Below are 19,804 nucleotides of genomic sequence, written 5' to 3'. Positions count from 1 at the left end.
GTTTTATCAACTGCGCCTTTTTGTGAAAAGGCGCAAAGCCACTGAAAAGTCTCTAAAACTACACCAGCCCAGACTTTGCCTAGCTTTTTGGTGTATCTGAAGAGAGAAATTTCAGAAAATGTGACCTGCACAAAATTTATCAAATACTCTGTGACTGTTTAATAAATGTGGTGCTCCTACACATTACCAGCACACACAAAAAGGTGTAGAAAAATGCTTCACGTACACCTACAATGATAAATGCTTCACTAACACCTACAATGATAAATACTTCACTTACACCTACAATGATAAATGCTTCACTAACACCAGGGGCGGACACAGACAACAGAGGGCCCCTGTGCAAAGAATGTGCCTGGGCCCCCCCCCCCCAAAAAAAAAGTAATATGCTATAAAATTGCACTGCAACTCACATTAATCTGCATTAGGTAGGCAGCAGTTCCCCCACATTAGGTAGCATAGTTTCCTCACATTATGTAGCATATATTCCCCACATTAGGTAGCATTGCATAATTTCCCCACATTAGGTAGCGTAGCATATATTCCCCACATTAGGTAGCATAGCATATATTCCCCACATTAGGTAGCATAGATTCCTCACATAAGGTAGTGTAGGACAACCCCAACAAACAAACACACACACACACACACACACACTCTCACTCACCCACACACTCTTACCTGGCCTGCACTACTTACATCTGCCTGAGAGCACTTCCTGGCAGAGGTGTGCGCTATAAGTGACGTTATCGAACGCTCTGACGTCACTCACCGCACGCACCTCAGCAAGGAAGTCCCCATGGGCAGATGTAAGTAGCAGTTTAGTGACTGGGCAAGACTGGTTTCCCTGTCATATGTGCACTGGCAGGGCTGCCATCAGAAATTTCGGGGCCCCTTACACAACTCAAGGCCTGAGACCCCCACCGATCACCTTGGTTGAAGTGGTTCTCCAGCTGTTGGAAAGCTAAAACTCCCATCAGGTCTGAAGAGCCTCTGGCAATGGGAGTTGTAGTTTTGTAACAGCTGAAGAGACACAGATTGGACACAGTTTTACCCATCATCTCTGCAGAACTTACAAGTGACTACAGCTCTGATGGGACAGTCATAAGAACACACAATGATGTCAGTGACCTGAGTGACGTCTTCTGACTTAAGTGATATCTTCTCTGTAATCTTTTCTTCTTCATCTCGTCCAGAGACCAGGTCTTCCTCCAGCTCCATCTTCTCTGCAGAGTCTGACATCCGGACATCATTGGCTCCTCACTTTGTCAGCAGATCCTCATCCTCTGCATGAAGACAATAATCATTATAACCTTGCCAGAAAGTGTAACCTAAATAAAATACTGCCCCACACTGTACCCTGAATATAATCCTGCCCCACACTGTACCCTGAATATAATCCTGCCACACACTGTACCCTGAATATAATACTGCCACACACTGTACCCTGAATATAATCCTGCCACACACTGTACCCTGAATATAATCCTGCCACACACTGTACCCTGAATATAATCCTGCCACACACTGTACCCTGAATATAATCCTGCCACACACTGTACCCTGAATATAATCCTGCCACACACTGTACCCTGAATATAATCCTGCCACACACTGTACCCTGAATATAATCCTGCCACACACTGTACCCTGAATATAATCCTGCCACACACTGTACCCTGAATATAATCCTGCCACACACTGTACCATGAATAGAATACTGCCATACACTGTACCCACTAAATATAATACTGCTATTCACTGTACCTACTAAATATAATACTGCCCCACACTGTACCCTAAATATAATACTGCCAGACACTGTAACCTGAATATAATACTGCTGTACACTGTACCCACTAAATATAATACTGCTATACACTGTATCCACTAAATATAATCCTGCCACACACTGTAACCTGAATATAATACTGCCACACACTGTACCCTGAATATAATACTGCTATACACTGTACCCTGAATATAATAATGCTATACACTGTACCCTGAATATAATACTGCTATACACTGTGCCCACTAAATATAATCCTGCCACACACCGTACCCTGAATATAATACTGCTATACACTGTACCCTGAATATAATACTGCTATACACTGTGCCCACTAAATATAATCCTGCCACACACCGTACTCTGAATATAATACTGCTATACACTGTACCCTGAATATAATACTGCTATACACTGTACCCTGAATATAATCCTGCCACACACTGTACCCTGAATAGAATACTGCCACACACTGTACCATGAATAGAATACTGCCATACACTGTACCCACTAAATATAATACTGCTATTCACTGTACCTACTAAATATAATACTGCCCCACACTGTACCCTAAATATAATACTGCCAGACACTGTAACCTGAATATAATACTGCTGTACACTGTACCCACTAAATATAATACTGCTATACACTGTATCCACTAAATATAATCCTGCCACACACTGTAACCTGAATATAATACTGCCACACACTGTACCCTGAATATAATACTGCCACACACTGTACCCTGAATATAATACTGCTATACACTGTACCCTGAATATAATAATGCTATACACTGTACCCTGAATATAATACTGCTATACACTGTGCCCACTAAATATAATCCTGCCACACACCGTACCCTGAATATAATACTGCTATACACTGTACCCTGAATATAATACTGCTATACACTGTGCCCACTAAATATAATCCTGCCACACACCGTACTCTGAATATAATACTGCTATACACTGTACCCTGAATATAATACTGCTATACACTGTACCCACTAAATATAATCCTGCCACACACTATACCCACTAAATATAATACCTCTTATCCTATGTGTCCTCATCATTCCTCATCACCCCCATAACCCCTGCCAAACCTCTCCTCAACACTACTATAACCACCCCCGCACCTCTCCTCATCTCTACTATAACCCCCTGCACCTCTCCTCATCACTACTATAACCCCCCACACCTCTCCTCATCACTACTATAACCCCCCCGCACCTCTCCTCATCACTACTATAACCCCCCCAGGCACCTCTCATCACTACTATAACCCCCCCACACCTCTCCTCATCACTACTATAACCCCCCCGCACCTCTCCTCATCACTATTATAACCCCCCGCACCTCTCCTCATCACTACTATAACCCCCCCGCACCTCTCCTCATCACTACTATAACCCCCCCAGGCACCTCTCATCACTACTATAACCCCCCCACACCTCTCCTCATTACTACTATAACCCCCCCGCACCTCTCCTCATCACTATTATAACCCCCCGCACCTCTCCTTATCACTACTATAACCCCCCCACACCTCTCCTCATCACTACTATAACCCCCGCACCTCTCCTCATCACTACTATAACCCCCCACACCTCTCCTCATCACTACTATAACCCCCCCACACCTCTCCTCATCACTACTATAATCCCCCTGCACCTCTCCTCATCACTACTATAACCCCGCTGCATCTCTCACCACCCCCATAACACCCCCCTGCACCTCTCTTCACCCCCATAACACCCCCCCTCTCATCACCCCCATAACACCCCCTGCACCTCTCATCACCCCATAACACCCCCTGCACCTCTCATCACTCCCATAACCCCCCTGCATCTCTCATCACCCCCATAACCCCCCTGCATCTCTCATCACTCCCATAATCCCCCCTGCATCTCTCATCACCCCCATAACCCCCCTGCATCTCTCATCACCCCCATAACCCCCCCTGCATCTCTCATCACCCCCATAACCCCCCTTGCATCTCTCATCAACCCCATAACACCCCCCTATCATCACCCCCATAACACCACCCTGCACCTCTCATCACCCCCATAACCCCCCTGCACCTCTCATCACCCCCATAACCTCCCCATGCACCTCTCATCACCCCCATAACACCCCCCTGCACCTCTCATCACCCCCATAACCCCCCTCTCATCACCCCCATAACACCACCCTGCACCTCTCATCACCCCCATAACCCCCCTGCACCTCTCATCACCCCCATAACCCCCCTGCACCTCTCATCACCCCCATAACCTCCCCATGCACCTCTCATCACCCCCATAACACCCCCCTGCACCTCTCATTACCCCCATAACCCCCCTCTCATCACCCCTATAACACCCCAAGCACCTGTTCCCCTGCACCTCTCATCACCATTGTAGTCTGCAAACAACATAGCCCCCATCCAACCCCCCCCCCCCCCCCCCCGTTCACTTACCCTGCCGGGGTTCGGTGCAGCTGCTGCTCCTGTCACAGTGTTCCACTGCACGGGGAGGATCCGTCGGGAGGCTGCTGGACTGGAGATCGCGCCGGGACAGGTCAGGTGACTGGAGTAGACGTGCGTGCCTGCGCGGGGCACGTCGACTCCCATCAGCCCCTGGCCTGTCCGGCCCTGCCGTACTTCTTAAGGGGCCCGCGCCCTAGAAAGAGCGGGCCTCATAGTCCTGCGGGCCCCCCAGACTATGAGGCCCGGTCATAGTTCTGACAGGTACCCAGCCAGGAGTCAGTGAGTGACAGTCGCAGTCACTCACTGACTAGCCGGAAAAAAAAAAAGTACAGGGACGTCCGGGCCTCCCTGAAGCTCCGGGCCCCATACAAGTGTATGGGTTTACCCCCTGATGGTGGCCCTGTGCACTGGGTCCGATGGTAGGACCGGCCCAGCGTGTGAGGGCGGGCCCCCTCACACGCTGGGCCCCTGTGCGGCTGAACCTGCTGCACAGGCGATATGTCCGCCCCTGACTAACACGTACAATGATAAATGCTTCACTTACACCTACAATGCTAAATGCTTCACTAACACCTACAATGATCAATGCTTCACTTACACCTACAATGATCAATGCTTCACTTACACCTACAATGATAAATGCTTCACTTACACCTACAAAGATAAATGCTTCACTTACACCTACAATGATAAACGCTTCACTTACACCTACAATGATAAATGCTTCACTTACACCTACAATGATAAATGCTTCACTTACACCTACAATGATAAATGCCGGCATTTATCTTAAGATTAAAGCTTAATTCCAAAGTTGTGAGCCCATACGATCTTCAGCTCCAGCGTAGGGAGATTTAGGCCACGCAGGGCTGTACAGTTGCCAAGGCAACTGCACCACTCTCAGAGAAGTTGTGTGCACTAGCCCTTGTCTGATGAATAGGACTTGTGCATGGAGCGCTTTAAAAATTATCACAATCAACAAAATATGGGATTAGTAGCAGATAAGTGGTCCTACTGCTGGGCCCCCACAAGTAAAGATAAGGATGTAATGGATGGCCGTTGCTCCATTCACTGTCTATAGGACTTTCAAGCTTAGCCTACGAATGCTTAAAAAAGAATGAATGGAGCGGTGGTTAAAGTGCAAGTGCTGACTCCTGCCGGCTGCAGCCTCCGTGTGCCCGCGCTGTGCTAGAGGCAGGGAGCGAGCGCAGGCGCACAGAGGTTTCCACCGGCAGGAGCCAGTGCCCGCTCTGGTAAGTCACACTGGGCCGTTCACACGTCCAGGACGTCAGGGCCGCATGTGCTGAGGACCTCTGTCTCACTGGCAGCGGTCCAAGCGATGAAGTAGGGAGGATAGGCGTGGCAGTGGTGGGGGAACTGCGAAGCCCAGCCACGCCTATCTGACTGTTGCTGACCGGCATCCAAACATAATTTCCGCATGGATAAAGCAGTCAGAAGCGCAGACTAAGATATGGCTGCATTACATGTGTTCACAACAGGAAGCTCGTGGTAGTCTGGGGGGTAAAACACTGGTGACATTTGCACCTTAATCATGGGCACTGGAGCTCCATTCACTCAGGGGATAAATGACCTTCATTTTTGTGATAATTGGTGTCACAGTGGTAAACCCCCACCAATCAGCTGCTTATGTACTATCCTGTGCCTAGGGTCTCCTCTTTGGTGAATCTCTCGAACTCTCTGTACACCAGACTTTGAAATCTACTATAGTTAGTAGCCGGAGTAGGTTTCTGGCATATCTTACACCAAATTGAGCTGTAAGTTATGTTAAAGGGGTATTCCAGGCAAAACCTTTTTATATATATATATATATATATATATATATATATATATATATATATATCAACTGGCTCCGGAAAGTTAAACAGATTTGTAAATGACTTCTATTAAAAAATCTTAATCCTTCCAATAGTTATTAGCTTCTGAAGTTTTCTGTCTAACTGCTCAATGATGATGTCACGTCCCGGGAGCTGTGCATGATGGGAGAATATCCCCATAGGAACTGCACAGCTCCTGGGATGTGAGTCATCAGAGAGCAGTTAGGCAGAAAACAACAACTCAACCTCAGAAGCTAATAACTATTGCAAGGATTAAGATTCTTTTATAGAAGTAATTTACAAATCTGTTTAACTTTCCGGAGCGAGTTGATATATATATATAAGTTTTGGCCTGGAATACCCCTTTAAACTTGATGGGCTGTGTGGCCCCTCCGGCTAAGCCCCACCCACTTTTTGGAAAAGTGGTGTACGCAGCGTAAAAAGGTGACATTTTTTTTTTTTTTTTTTAGCAAAATCTAGTTCGTGTGAAAAGTAATGACTTTTGTAGCCAATAAAAATGGTAAACAACAAAGATAAACCCTCCCCTAAAAAAACTTCAGGAAAATTGGCTTTCCCCTTTTTGGCTTTTATGGAGTTAAATTTCCATTTCTATGGAGAGATAACAAACATTAAACCACAGTACTGAGTGACAGTTAAAATGCATAGGATAACCGTAAGGGCCCATACACACTATGACTTCTATTCATCTCAATAGGATACTGCTGCTTGATTGACATTACAGAATTTACAATCTTCAGGTTCAGTCTACTGGCGGAAACTTCCGGAGAAGTCTTGACTTTGTGCTGCAGTGAATGGAGCGTGCTTAATGTTCACGGTAAAGAGCTGTGGACATTAAAGGGGTACTCCGGTGGAAAATTTTTTTTTTAAATCAACTGGTGGCAGAAAGTTAAAAAGATTTGTAAATAACTTCTATTAAAAAATCTTTACCCTTCCAGTACTTTTTAGCAGCTGTATGCTACAGAGAAAATTATTTTCTTTTTGAATTTCTATTTTGTCTTGTCCACAGTGCTCTCTGCTGACACCTGATGCCAGTGTCAGGAACTGTCCAGGGCAGGAGAAAATCCCCATAGCAAACCTCTCCTGCTCTAGACAGTTCCTGACACGGACAGAGGTGTCAGCAGAGAGCACTGTGGACAAGACAAAAAAGAAATTCCAAAAGAAAAGAATTTCCTCTGTAACATACAGCTGCTAATAAGTACTGGAAGGACAAATATTTTTTAGTAGAAGTCATTTACAAATCTGTTTAACTTTCTGGCACTAGTTGATTTAAACAAATTTTTTTTCCAGTGGAGTATCTCTTTAACCCCTTAAGGACGCAGGACGTAAATGTACGTCCTGGTGCGGCGGTACTTAACGCACCAGGACGTACATTTACGTCCTGTGCATAACCGCGGGCATCAGAGCGATGCCCGTGTCATGCGCGGCTGATCCCGGCTGCTGATCGCAGCCAGGGACCCGACGGCAATGGCCGACGCCTGCGATCTCGCGGGCGTCCGCCATTAACCCCTTAGGTGCCGGGATCAATACAGATCCCGGCATCTGCGGCAGTGCGCGATTTAAATGAACGATCGGATCGCCCGCAGCGCTGCTGCGGGGATCCGATCATTCAGAACGCCGCACGGAGGTTCCCTCACCTGCCTCTGTCCGGCTCCCGGCGTCTTCTGCTCTGGTCTGAGATCGAGCAGACCAGAGCAGGAGATGACCGATAACACTGATCTGTTCTATGTCCTATACATAGAACAGATCAGGATTAGCAATCATGGTTTTGCTATGAATAGTCCCCTATGGGGACTATTCAAGTGTAAAAAAAAAAAAAAAATGTAAAAGTTAAAGTTAAAAAAAAAGTGAAAAATCCCCTCCCCCAATAAAAAAGTAAAACATCAATTTTTTTTCCTATTTTACCCCCAAAAAGCGTAAAAAATACATTTTATAGACATATTTGGTATCGCCGCGTGCGTAAATGTCCAAACTATTAAAATAAAATGTTAATGATCCCGTACGGTGAACGGCGTGAACATAAAAAAAAAAAAATCCAAAATTGCTACTTTTTTTAATACATTTTATAAAAAAAAATTATTAAAAATGTATTAAAAGTTTTTAGATGCAAATGTGGTATCCAAAAAAAGTACAGATCATGGCGCAAAAAATGAGCCCCCATACCGCCACTTATACGGAAAAATAAAAAAGTTATAGGTCATCAAAATAAAGGGATTATAAACGTACTAATTTGGTTAAAAAGTTTGTGATTTTTTTTAAGCACAACAATAATATAAAAGTATGTAATAATGGGTATCATTTTAATCGTATTGACCCTCAGAATAAAGAACACACGTCATTTTTACCATAAATTGTACGGCGTGAAAACGAAACCTTCCAAAATTAGCAAAATTGCGTTTTTCGTTTTAATTTCCCCACAAAAATAGTGTTTTTTGGTTGTGCCATACATTTTATGATATAACGAGTGATGTCATTACAAAGGACAACTGGTCGCGCAAAAAACAAGCCCTCATACTAGTCTGTGGATGAAAATATAAAAGAGTTATGATTTTTAGAAGGCGAGGAGGAAAAAATGAAAACGTAAAAATTAAATTGTCTGAGTCCTTAAGGCCAAAATGGGCTGAGTCCTTAAGGGGTTAATGGTTGTCAAGAAATAAGAAAGCCTTGATTTGCCTTTTTCCACCAGAGTACAGTAACCCCCCGACCTACGATGGCCCCGACATATGATAAAATCGACATACGATGCTTTTATATGTCTGGGCCATCGCATTAACTGCTATCTGACAGCGCAAAATGCTTAAGCTGCTGTCGGATAGCAGTTCAAGCATCCCTGGCAGGTTCACTTACCTATCCCCGCTGCTCTGGGTCCACTTCGCGATCCTCCGGTGTCTTGCGCATCTTCTCCAGGGTCCGGGCCTCGCTTTCCAGCGTCGTTATTACGTCACTACGCACACCGCGCCGGCACAGCAGCGTAATAACGTCACTGGAAAGCGAGGCCCGGACCCTGCAGAAGATGCGGAAGAAGCCGGAGGATAGCGAAGAAGACACCGGAGCAGCGGGACAGCATCGGGAGCCCCTGGAACAGCAGCGGGAGCGGTGAGGACCTGGTGCGGAGCGGCGGGGACAGGTGAGTACAGCTTCCTATACTTTACATTGCACGGATCCCTCAACATACGATGGATTCGACAAACGATGGCTCGTTTGGAACGAATTACCATCGTATGTTGAGGGACCACTGTACCCCTAAAAGCACCGATTCCGGAGTAGGCTGCTGTAGGCGGAATCTGTCTGAAATTTCCTCATGGAATTTCCATAGTGTGAACAGAATTTAATAGGACGAATATCGGCTACTAACCAAGGAGACCCCCAAGGATGTCCAGGCAGGAGGTGTATATCAATATCAATGTATCAAGCATATAGCAGGCAAAGCTATTGTCAGTTGCTGTTGTTCGTTCCATTATTTTTATCATATGCATTTTTAGTTAACATTAAAGGGGTATTCCAGGCCAAAACTTTTTTTTTTTATATATCAACTGGCTCCGGAAAGTTAAACAGATTTGTAAATTACTTCTATTAAAAAAATCTTAATCCTTCCAATAGTTATTAGCTTCTGAAGTTGAGTTGTTGTTATCTGTCTAACTGCTCTCTGATGACTCACATCCCAGGAGCTGTGCAGTTCCTATGGGGATATTCTCCCATCATGCACAGCTCCCGGGACGTGACATCATCATTGAGCAGTTAGACAGAAAACTTCAAAAGCTAATAACTATTGGAAGGATTAAGATTTTTTAATAGAAGTATTTTACAAATATGTTTAACTTTCCGGAGCCAGTTGATATATATAAAAAAAAAAAAAAAAAAAAAAAAGTTTTTGCCTGGAATACCCCTTTAATAAAGATTGGATTTTTTAATGAAGTTACTTGACTGCTGCAACATGTAAATGTGTAACTTTATGAAGAATAGTATTTCTACAAAGTTATTTTATTGAGTTTATGATCATTAAAGGGGTACACTCCGCCCCTAGACATCTGATCCCCTATCAAAAGGATAAGGGATAAAATGTCTGATTGCGGGGGTCCCGCCGCTGGGAACCCACATGATCTCTCCTGCAGCACCCCCTGTCATCTGCTGCACGGAGCGAAGTTCGCTCCGTGCAGCAGATGACAGGGGGTGCTGCAGGATAGATCGCGGGGGTCCCCAGGGGTGGGACCCCCGCGATTAAACATTTTATCCCCTATCCTTTGGATAGGAGATAAGATGTCTTGGGGCGGAGTACCCCTTTAATGATCCAATAAATGAACCGCCTTCTATTTCAACAATGTAAGAACCGCCGTGGTCTTTGGTGATAGCAATATGCAGCTAACCGGCCTGAGCATATGTAGTTGATGGGAATTAAACTTTTCTTTTCATCTCTTTTATAACAGGCAAGTTTCCCACCTTTCCTGTGTGAAGTTTTTCTCTTTGCCCCAATTGATGTAGACAGAAGCGTCACAAAGATTGGAAATGGAATCATTCTGTTTACTCTGTACAAGCAAGAGCCCTGTGTCTGGGATTCCCTCTGCCTGGCTAATGGTAAGTGTCAGAATCCAGTGTGGCCCGCCCCATGGTGTAGCTAAAAGGGCTGTACAAGTGGCACTTGGTTATAGGCACTGGTGCCCATATGGCCTTTTTTCCATTTGCTATGAAGGGGTACAGTAAAGGTGTAACACCTTGATATGTTCACAATAAAGTACAGACTATTTTACGGAGCTTTATCGTAGATGGTAACCCTTTGTTTTCAAACGTTAAAGGGGTATTCCAGGAAAAAACTTTTTTTTATATATCAACTGGCTCCAGAAAGTTAAACAGATTTGTAAATTAATTCTATAAAAAAAAATCTTAATCCTTCCAATAAATATCAGCTGCTGAAGTTGAGTTGTTCTTTTCTGTCTGGCAACAGTGCTCTCTGCTGACATCTCTGCTTATTTTATGGAACTGCACAGTAGAAGAGGTTTGCTATGGGGATTTGCTTCTACTTTGGACAGTTCCCGAGACAGGTGTCATCAGAGAGCACTTAGACAGAAAAGAACAACTCAACTTCAGTAGCTCATAAATACTGAAAGGATTAAGATTTTTTTAATAGAAGTAATTCACAAATCTGTTTAACTTTCTGGAGCCAGTTGATATATAAAAAAAAAAGTTTTTTCCTGGAATACCCCTTTAAAGGAGTACTCTGGTGAAAAACTTTTTTTTTTTTTTTTAAATCAACTGGTGCCAGAAAGGTAAACAGATTTGTAAATTACTTCTATTAAAAAATCTTAATCCTTCCTGTACTTATTAGCTGCTGAATACTACAGCGGAAATTATTTTCTCTTTGAAACACAGAGCTGTCTGCTGGCATCATGAGCACAGTGCTCTCTGCTGACACCTCTGTCCATTTTAGGAACTGTCCAGAACAGCATATGTTTGCTATGGGGATTTCCTTTTACTCTGGACAGTTCCTAAAATGGACAGAGGTGTCAGCAGAGAGCACTGTGCTCAGAATTTCCACTGTAGTATTCAGCAGCTAATAGGTACAGGAAGGATTAAGATTTTTTTTTTTTATAGAAGTACCTTACAAATCTGTTTAACTTTCTGGCACCAGTTGATTTTAAAAAATAAAAAAGTTTTTCACTGGAGTACCCCTTTAATAAATACATATATATTACAATGTAACCCCTTATTAACAAACGTTAATTCCCATTGAATACTTATATGAAGCATATATAGTCCTCTGTGTTGGGCAGAGAATATATTTCTAGTTATTACTCCATTAGTTTGGGAGATGGTGAGATGTAATTGTCTTCAATTGAATATTACAAAAAAAATGTTTAACCCTGTGGCCAAAGAAGACTATAAAGTACAGCTCAGTCTAATAGTGTTACGTCGGAATAGATGAGGACTGTGGCGGACAGAGAAATATCTTTTTCATTACAGTTTTGCATTAGGGGGATTATTACAACAATTAAGTATGACGATGATATTAACCATAGGTAACACTATATCTGAATCTACCCTGCAGTCAACAATCGATTGTCACCCAAAAATAATTTTTATATTCAGTGGTTGTGACACTAAGTGAGCTCTGCTTAAAGTAACAATGTATCAAGACACGTACTATTGAACAGACAATATATGTGAAATAGCAGAATACAGTGAAACCTCTACGAGCAGCCTACTCAGAATTCTATTGAAAGGTAGTCTTCTTAAAGGGGTACTCCGCTGCTCAGCGTTTGGAACAAGCTGTTCCGAACGCTGGAGCCGGCGCTGGCAGCTCGTGACGTCCTAGTCTTGCCCCTCATGACGTCACACCCCGCCCTCTCAATGCAAGTCTGTTGGAGGGGGCGTGACTGCTGTCACGCCCCCTCCCATAGACTTGCATTGAGAGGGCGGGGTGTGATGTCATGAGGGGCGGGACTATGACCTCACGAGCTTGCGGCGTTGGCTCCAGTGTTCGGAACAGCGGAGTACCCCTTTAACCCCTTAAGGACTCGGCCCATTTTTATATTTACGTATTCGTTTTTTCCTCCTCGCCTTCAAAAAAAATCATAACTTTTATATTTTCATCCCCAGACTAGTATGAGGGCTTGTTTTTTGCGCGACCAGTTGTCTGTTGTAATGCCATCTCTCACTTTACCATAAAATGTATGGCGCAACCCAAAAAAATTCTATTTGTGTGGGAAAATTAAAAAGAAAACCGCAATTTTGCTAATTTTGGAAGGTTTTGTTTTCACGCCGTACAATATACAGTAAAAATGACGCGTGTTATTTATTCTTTGGGTCAATACGATTAAAATGATACCCATGATAACATACTTTTCTATTACTGTTGTGCTTAAAAAAAAAAAATCGCAAACTTTTAAACCAAATTGTGAATCCAGGTAGAAAAAACAGACATGGTGCACATTCACAATCTTGTATTTTGATCTGATTGCTTCTAAGCATAATTTCAAAAACTAACAGGTTGTTACTATACATTCTGTGGGGGGATGCAGCCCAGAGACTGGTTTGAGTGGGATTGAGGCTGCTCTGCCAGTGGGTCGTCCCCCTGTGGGCACTGGTGTCGCGGCGGTGGTGGTCGCCGCCCAGTGCTACGCCATTTTATGCTAGGGACGTTAGGGACCCACTCTGGATAGATGGCCTTGACGTGGCGAGTGGGCTTGTACCTTTTGATCAAAATGTATTTACTAACAACCTGTTAGTTTTTGAAATTATGCTGAGAAGCAATCAGATCATTATACAAGATTGTGGATGTGCGGCCATGTCTGTTTTTTCTACCTGGATTCACATTTTTAACCAAATTAGTACGTTTAAAATCCCTCTATTTTGAAGACCTATAACTTTTTATTTTTCCGTATAAGCGGCGGTATGAGGGCTCATTTTTTGCGCTGTGGTCTGTACTTTTTATTGATACCATATTTGCATATATAAAACTTTTAATACATTTTTTATTTAAAAAAATTTACATTAATGCCGTTCACCGTACAGTATCATTAACATTATATTTTAATAGTTCGGATATTTACGCATGCGGCAATACCAAATATGTATATAAAAAAATGTTTTTACACTTTTGGGGGTGAAATAGGGAAAATGGGACAATTTATGTTTTTTATTAGGGGAGGGGTTTTTCGCAGACCAGAGCAGAAGACCCATGGAAGGCAGCGGAGGCAGGTGAGGGGACCTCAGTCTGCTTTTCTAGATGATCGGATCGCCACGGCAGCGCTGCGGGCGATGCGATCATCCATTTAAGTGACCGCGATGCTGCAGATGCCGTGATCTGTATTGATCACGGCATCTAAGGGGTTAATGGTGGGGGATCCCATAAAGAGGTGGTATTTTGGAGACGTTTCACTATATACTGTTATACTATTCTTCTTCTCTTTGTTTGCTTGTGTTTTTGGATTTTCTGTCTTTTTGGCCATTGTGTCTGAGAACAACAGCAAGGAATGGACTGAATTACAGAAGTATATACATATCCAGTATATGGCTATTCGAACTGAAAACATGGCTGAGAATCTTACTCATTATTTGTTCATTTTTAGTCACTAAGGAGACAATGCAAAAACTTAGAGAGGACGCCATTGTGAGAATGCAGGAGAAAACCAAGGAAGATGCTCAGTCCAAAGCTGTGAAAAAAAGGGAAAATGAAAAATATTCTCTTGAGGTCATGATGAAGGTAAAATACCATCAAACAATACAATACCTTATGTACACACCTGATGACATATACATTATATAGAGCAATGACAGGTACTCGCCTTATCGCAATAATAGGAGATTGCATGTGATCTCACAGCAGTCTAAATGACTGGAACTCTTTTGTGGTGGTGCAGTAAGTTGCCTGATGGGAACTCACCTTTGATGTCAAAGCGGCCTAGCTGGATAGAACTTGCATGTGAAACCTCAGCAGCCTATCTTATGGGAACTTACATGGGAAACCTCAGCAGCCTATCTTATGGGAACTTACATGGGAAACCTCAGCAGCCTATCTTATGGGAACTTGCATGGGAAACCTCAGCAGCCTATCTTATGGGAACTTGCATGGGAAACCTCAGCAGCCTATCTTATGGGAACTTGCATGGGAAACCTCAGCAGCCTATCTTATGGGAACTTGCATGGGAAACCTCAGCAGCCTATCTTATGGGAACTTGCATGGGAAACCTCAGCAGCCTATCTTATGGGAACTTGCATGGGAAACCTCAGCAGCCTATCTTATGGGAACTTGCATGGGAAACCTCAGCAGCCTATCTTATGGGAACTTGCATGGGAAACCTCAGCAGCCTATCTTATGGGAACTTGCATGGGAAACCTCAGCAGCCTATCTTATGGGAACTTGCATGGGAAACCTCAGCAGCCTATCTTATGGGAACTTACATGGGAAACCTCAGCAGCCTATCTTATGGGAACTTGCATGGGAAACTTCAGCAGCCTATCTTATGGGAACTTGCATGGGAAACTTCAGCAGCCTATCTTATGGGAACTTGCATGGGAAACTTCAGCAGCCTATCTTATGGGAACTTGCATGGGAAACCTCAGCAGCCTATCTTATGGGAACTTGCATGGGATGCCTCAGCAGCCTATCTTATGGGAACTTGCATGGGAAACCTCAGCAGCCTATCTTATGGGAACTTGCATGGGAAACCTCAGCAGCCTATCTTATGGGAACTTGCATGGGAAACCTCAGCATCCTATCTTATGGGAACTTGCATGGGAAACCTCAGCAGCCTATCTTATGGGAACTTGCATGCGATGTCACAGTAACCCAGTTAATAGGAACTCCTCTGGGAAGTAGCTGTAGCCTTGCGGAGTGGAAATTGCTTGTGATCTGTCACTAGCCTAGGTAATGGTAACTCGCTGATGATGTTACAGCATCCTACCTAAATGCAAGTGGCTTTTCATGTCACAGCCTGTGTTTACCTCTCTTGTGATATCACAGCAGTCCAGCTGACTGTAAATTATCATGTCACAGCCTGTGTTTACCTCTCTTGTGATATCACAGCAGTCCAGCTGACTGTAACTTGTCATGTCACAGCCTGTTTACCTCTCTTGTGATATCACAGCAGTCCAGCTGACTGTAACTTGTCATGTCACAGCCTGTTTACCTCTCTTGTGATATCACAGCAGTCCAGCTGACTGTAACTTGTCATGTCACAGCCTGTGTTTACCTCTCTTGTGATATCACAGCAGTCCAGCTGACTGTAACTTGTCATGTCACAGCCTGTTTACCTCTCTTGTGATATCACAGCAGTCCAGCTGACTGTAACTTGTCATGTCACAGCCTGTGTTTACCTCTCTTGTGATATCACAGCAGCCCAGCTGACTGTAACTTGTCATGTCACAGCCTGTTTACCTCTCTTGTGATATCACAGCAGTCCAGCTGACTGTAACTTGTCATGTCACAGCCTGTTTACCTCTCTTGTGATATCACAGCAGCCCAGCTGACTGTAACTTGTGATATCACAGCCTGTTTACCTCTCTTGTGATATCACAGCAGTCCAGCTGACTGTAACTTGTCATGTCACAGCCTGTGTTTACCTCTCTTGTGATATCACAGCAGCCCAGCTGACTGTAACTTGTCATGTCACAGCCTGTGTTTACCTCTCTTGTGATATCACAGCAGCCCAGCTGACTGTAACTTGTGATGTCACAGCCTGTTTACCTCTCTTGTGATATCACAGCAGTCCAGCTGACTGTAACTTGTCATGTCACAGCCTGTGTTTACCTCTCTTGTGATATCACAGCAGCCCAGCTGACTGTAACTTGTCATGTCACAGCCTGTGTTTACCTCTCTTGTGATATCACAGCAGCCCAGCTGACTGTAACTTGTGATGTCACAGCCTGTTTACCTCTCTTGTGATATCACAGCAGTCCAGCTGACTGTAACTTGTCATGTCACAGCCTGTGTTTACCTCTCTTGTGATATCACAGCAGCCCAGCTGACTGTAACTTGTCATGTCACAGCCTGTTTACCTCTCTTGTGATATCACAGCAGTCCAGCTGACTAACTTGTCATGTCACAGCCTGTGTTTACCTCTCTTGTGATATCACAGCAGTCCAGCTGACTGTAACTTGTCATGTCACAGCCTGTGTTTACCTCTCTTGTGATATCACAGCAGTCCAGCTGACTGTAACTTGTCATGTCACAGCCTGTGTTTACCTCTCTTGTGATATCACAGCAGTCCAGATGACTGTAACTTATCATGCCACAGCCTGTGTTTACCTCTCTTGTGATATCACAGCAGTCCAGCTGACTCTAACTTGTCATGTCACAGCCTGTTTACCTCTCTTGTGATATCACAGCAGTCCAGCTGACTGTAACTTGTCATGTCACAGCCTGTTTACCTCTCTTGTGATATCACAGCAGTCCAGCTGACTCTAACTTGTCATGTCACAGCCTGTGTTTACCTCTCTTGTGATATCACAGCAGTCCAGCTGACTCTAACTTGTCATGTCACAGCCTGTGTTTACCTCTCTTGTGATATCACAGCAGTCCAGCTGACTGTAACTTGTCATGTCACAGCCTGTGTTTACCTCTCTTGTGATATCACAGCAGTCCAGCTGACTGTAACTTGTCATGTCACAGCCTGTTTACCTCTCTTGTGATATCACAGCAGTCCAGCTGACTGTAACTTGTCATGTCACAGCCTGTTTACCTCTCTTGTGATATCACAGCAGTCCAGCTGACTGTAACTTGTCATGTCACAGCCTGTGTTTACCTCTCTTGTGATTTCACAGCAGTCCAGCTGACTGTAACTTGTCATGTCACAGCCTGTGTTTACCTCTCTTGTGATATCACAGCAGTCCAGCTGACTGTAACTTGCTTATGGTGTCACAGCCGCCTAACTAAATTCTAGATGGACCACACTCCTAGTAAGTGATGGCAATAGGAAGGATTTCTCAATACATTCAATACATCCTCAAACATTCAGAAGATAATGTCATCACACTCTGTTTATGAGATTGTTTGTTTGGTTGTTTGTTTATGTATTTATTTATTTAATACATGCAGTAGTCTCAAGTGAAGCAGTAACCAAATACAATTTTACAGCTTTTTGCCCGCACTATAACCCAGTATACTGGGTATAGTGCGGGTAAACTAGCTGTCTGATTCTCTATAAAGGGGTATTGCAGGAAAAAACTTTATTTTATTTATTATTATTATTTTTTTTTATATATATATCAACTGGCTTCAGAAAGTTAAACAGATTTGTATATATCTTCTATTTAAAAAAATCTTAATCCTTCCAATAATTATCAGCTGCTGAAGTTGAGTTGTTCTTTTCTGTCTGGCAACAGTGCTCTCTGCTGACATCTCTGCTTGTCTCGGGAACTGCACAGAGTAGAACAGGTTTGCTATGGGGATTTGCTTCTACTCTGGACAGTTCCCGAGACAGGTGTCATCAGAGAGCACTTAGACAGAAAAGAACAACTCAACTTCAGAAGCTCATAAGTACTGAAAGGATGAAGATTGTTTAATAGAAGTTATTTACAAATCTGTTTAACTTTCTGGAGCCAGTTGATATATAAAAAAAACATTTTTTTCCTGGATAACCCCTTTAATAAAGATTGGATTTTTTAATGAAGTTACTTGAATGCTGCAACATGTAAATGTGCAACTTTATGAATAATAGTATGTCTACAAAGTTATTTTATTGAGTTTATGATCATTAAAGGGGTACTCTGCCCCTGGACATCTTATCCCCTATCAAAAGGTTAGGGGATAAAATGTCTGATTGCGGGGGTCCCGCCGCTGGGAACCCCCAATCAACTTCAGAAGCTCATAAGTACTAAAAGGATTAAGATTTATGAATAGAAGTAATTTACAAATCTGTTTAACTTTCTGGAGCCAGTTGATATATAAAAAAAACTTTTTTCCTGGAATACCCCTTTTAAGGCTGCGTTCACACGGCCGTTTAGACCTGTCCTGTTCTTCTTCTGTTAAAAATAAAAACAGACCTTACAAAAAAAAAAAAAAAAAAAGGACAATAACGGATGCAAATGGATGTTATCCATTTGTATCCGTTATTGTTCAGTTAATAAACCAAAAAATATATATATATATATTTTTTTGTTCTGAGCATGTTCAGAAGTAAAAACATCAAAAAACGAATTGAAAAAACAGATGACATTAAATGGGCACTGTCATGAATTTTTTTTTTTTGAAATGTTGTAGTACTTAAGAACTACAACATATCTCTAATATACTTTTATTTAAAAAAAAAATGCTTTTAAAACATTTTAAAAGCAATTTGAAATTCGGCCACTAGGGGTCGCCCTCCTAGTGGCCGAATACAGTGCGGAGTGACGTCACTGCAAAATTCCGACTGATTCCGGCAGGGCATCAGTCGAAATTTTGCACAGGAGCAGGAACATCCATGGGCTGCGCATTGGCTCCCCGCACTCGCCGACGGCCCTGCTGCAAGGTACAGGGGGGTTTGGGTGTTACTCACCGAGCGGCGGGAAGAGGCTCCCCGCACCCGTCCCTCCCGCATCGGCTCCCGGCTCACTCCTTCTCCCATGAAGCTCCTGTCCTGTGTGCCTCCAGTTTTTTTACCACAACAACTCCCAGCATGCCCTGCCAGCCAATATATGTCAGGGCATGCTGGGAGTTGTAGTGGTGAAACAGCTGGAGGCACCCTGTTAGGAGAACTAAGGACGGAAGTTGGCCCCCCCCAGCAGGCATCAGTGACGTGGTGCCTGCTGGGGAAGTCTGCCTAGTAGTGAGCACACTACCAGGCAGACTAAATGCCATTTTTAAAATAGAAAAAATAAATAAATAAAGGCAGGGAGGGTGTTAGGGATAGAAGGGCAATAGGCAGGGACAGAAAAAAAAAAAAAACATGATGGTGGGAGCTACCCTTTAAAGGCTCATCCGTTTTCCATAGACTTCAATGTTAAATTTACTGTATCAGTTTATTCTTCCGTTTTTTTGACAGGAATGGGATTTTTTTAAAATTGTTTTTAATCAGTTTTCAGCCTGCAAAAATGGAAACGAAACGGGGATAACAAAACGGGGACATACGGCTGTATGAACGCACCCTAAGACTTCTCAAATGATGATCTCAATGACTATCATTGGGTAAAGAAGAAGAGGGAATTTATTTATTTTAATTGTGCTTCTTGCAATGTTAAGATATACAGTTGATACATTATGTTGCTT

General features: G+C 43.4%; 1 protein-coding gene across 2 annotated transcripts in view; it reads left to right on the top strand.

Annotated features, from left to right (window-relative positions):
* The window catches only part of DNAAF4 (dynein axonemal assembly factor 4), a 45,678-nt gene that overhangs the window by 2,634 nt on the left and 23,240 nt on the right, over positions 1-19,804 (top strand). For both annotated transcript variants that reach the window (XM_056572368.1, XM_056572366.1), the window contains exons 2-3: positions 10,548-10,695; positions 14,187-14,320. In XM_056572368.1, the coding sequence (XP_056428343.1) occupies positions 10,548-10,695; positions 14,187-14,320 (282 nt within the window). The remainder of the gene's footprint in view (positions 1-10,547; positions 10,696-14,186; positions 14,321-19,804) is intronic.

This window comes from Hyla sarda, chromosome 4, assembly GCF_029499605.1.
Source record: "Hyla sarda isolate aHylSar1 chromosome 4, aHylSar1.hap1, whole genome shotgun sequence".
In the NCBI taxonomy this organism is placed as follows: Eukaryota; Metazoa; Chordata; class Amphibia; order Anura; family Hylidae; genus Hyla; species Hyla sarda.
The sequence above is the reverse complement of the archived record's forward strand: the minus strand, read 5'-3'. Positions and strand labels throughout refer to the sequence as shown.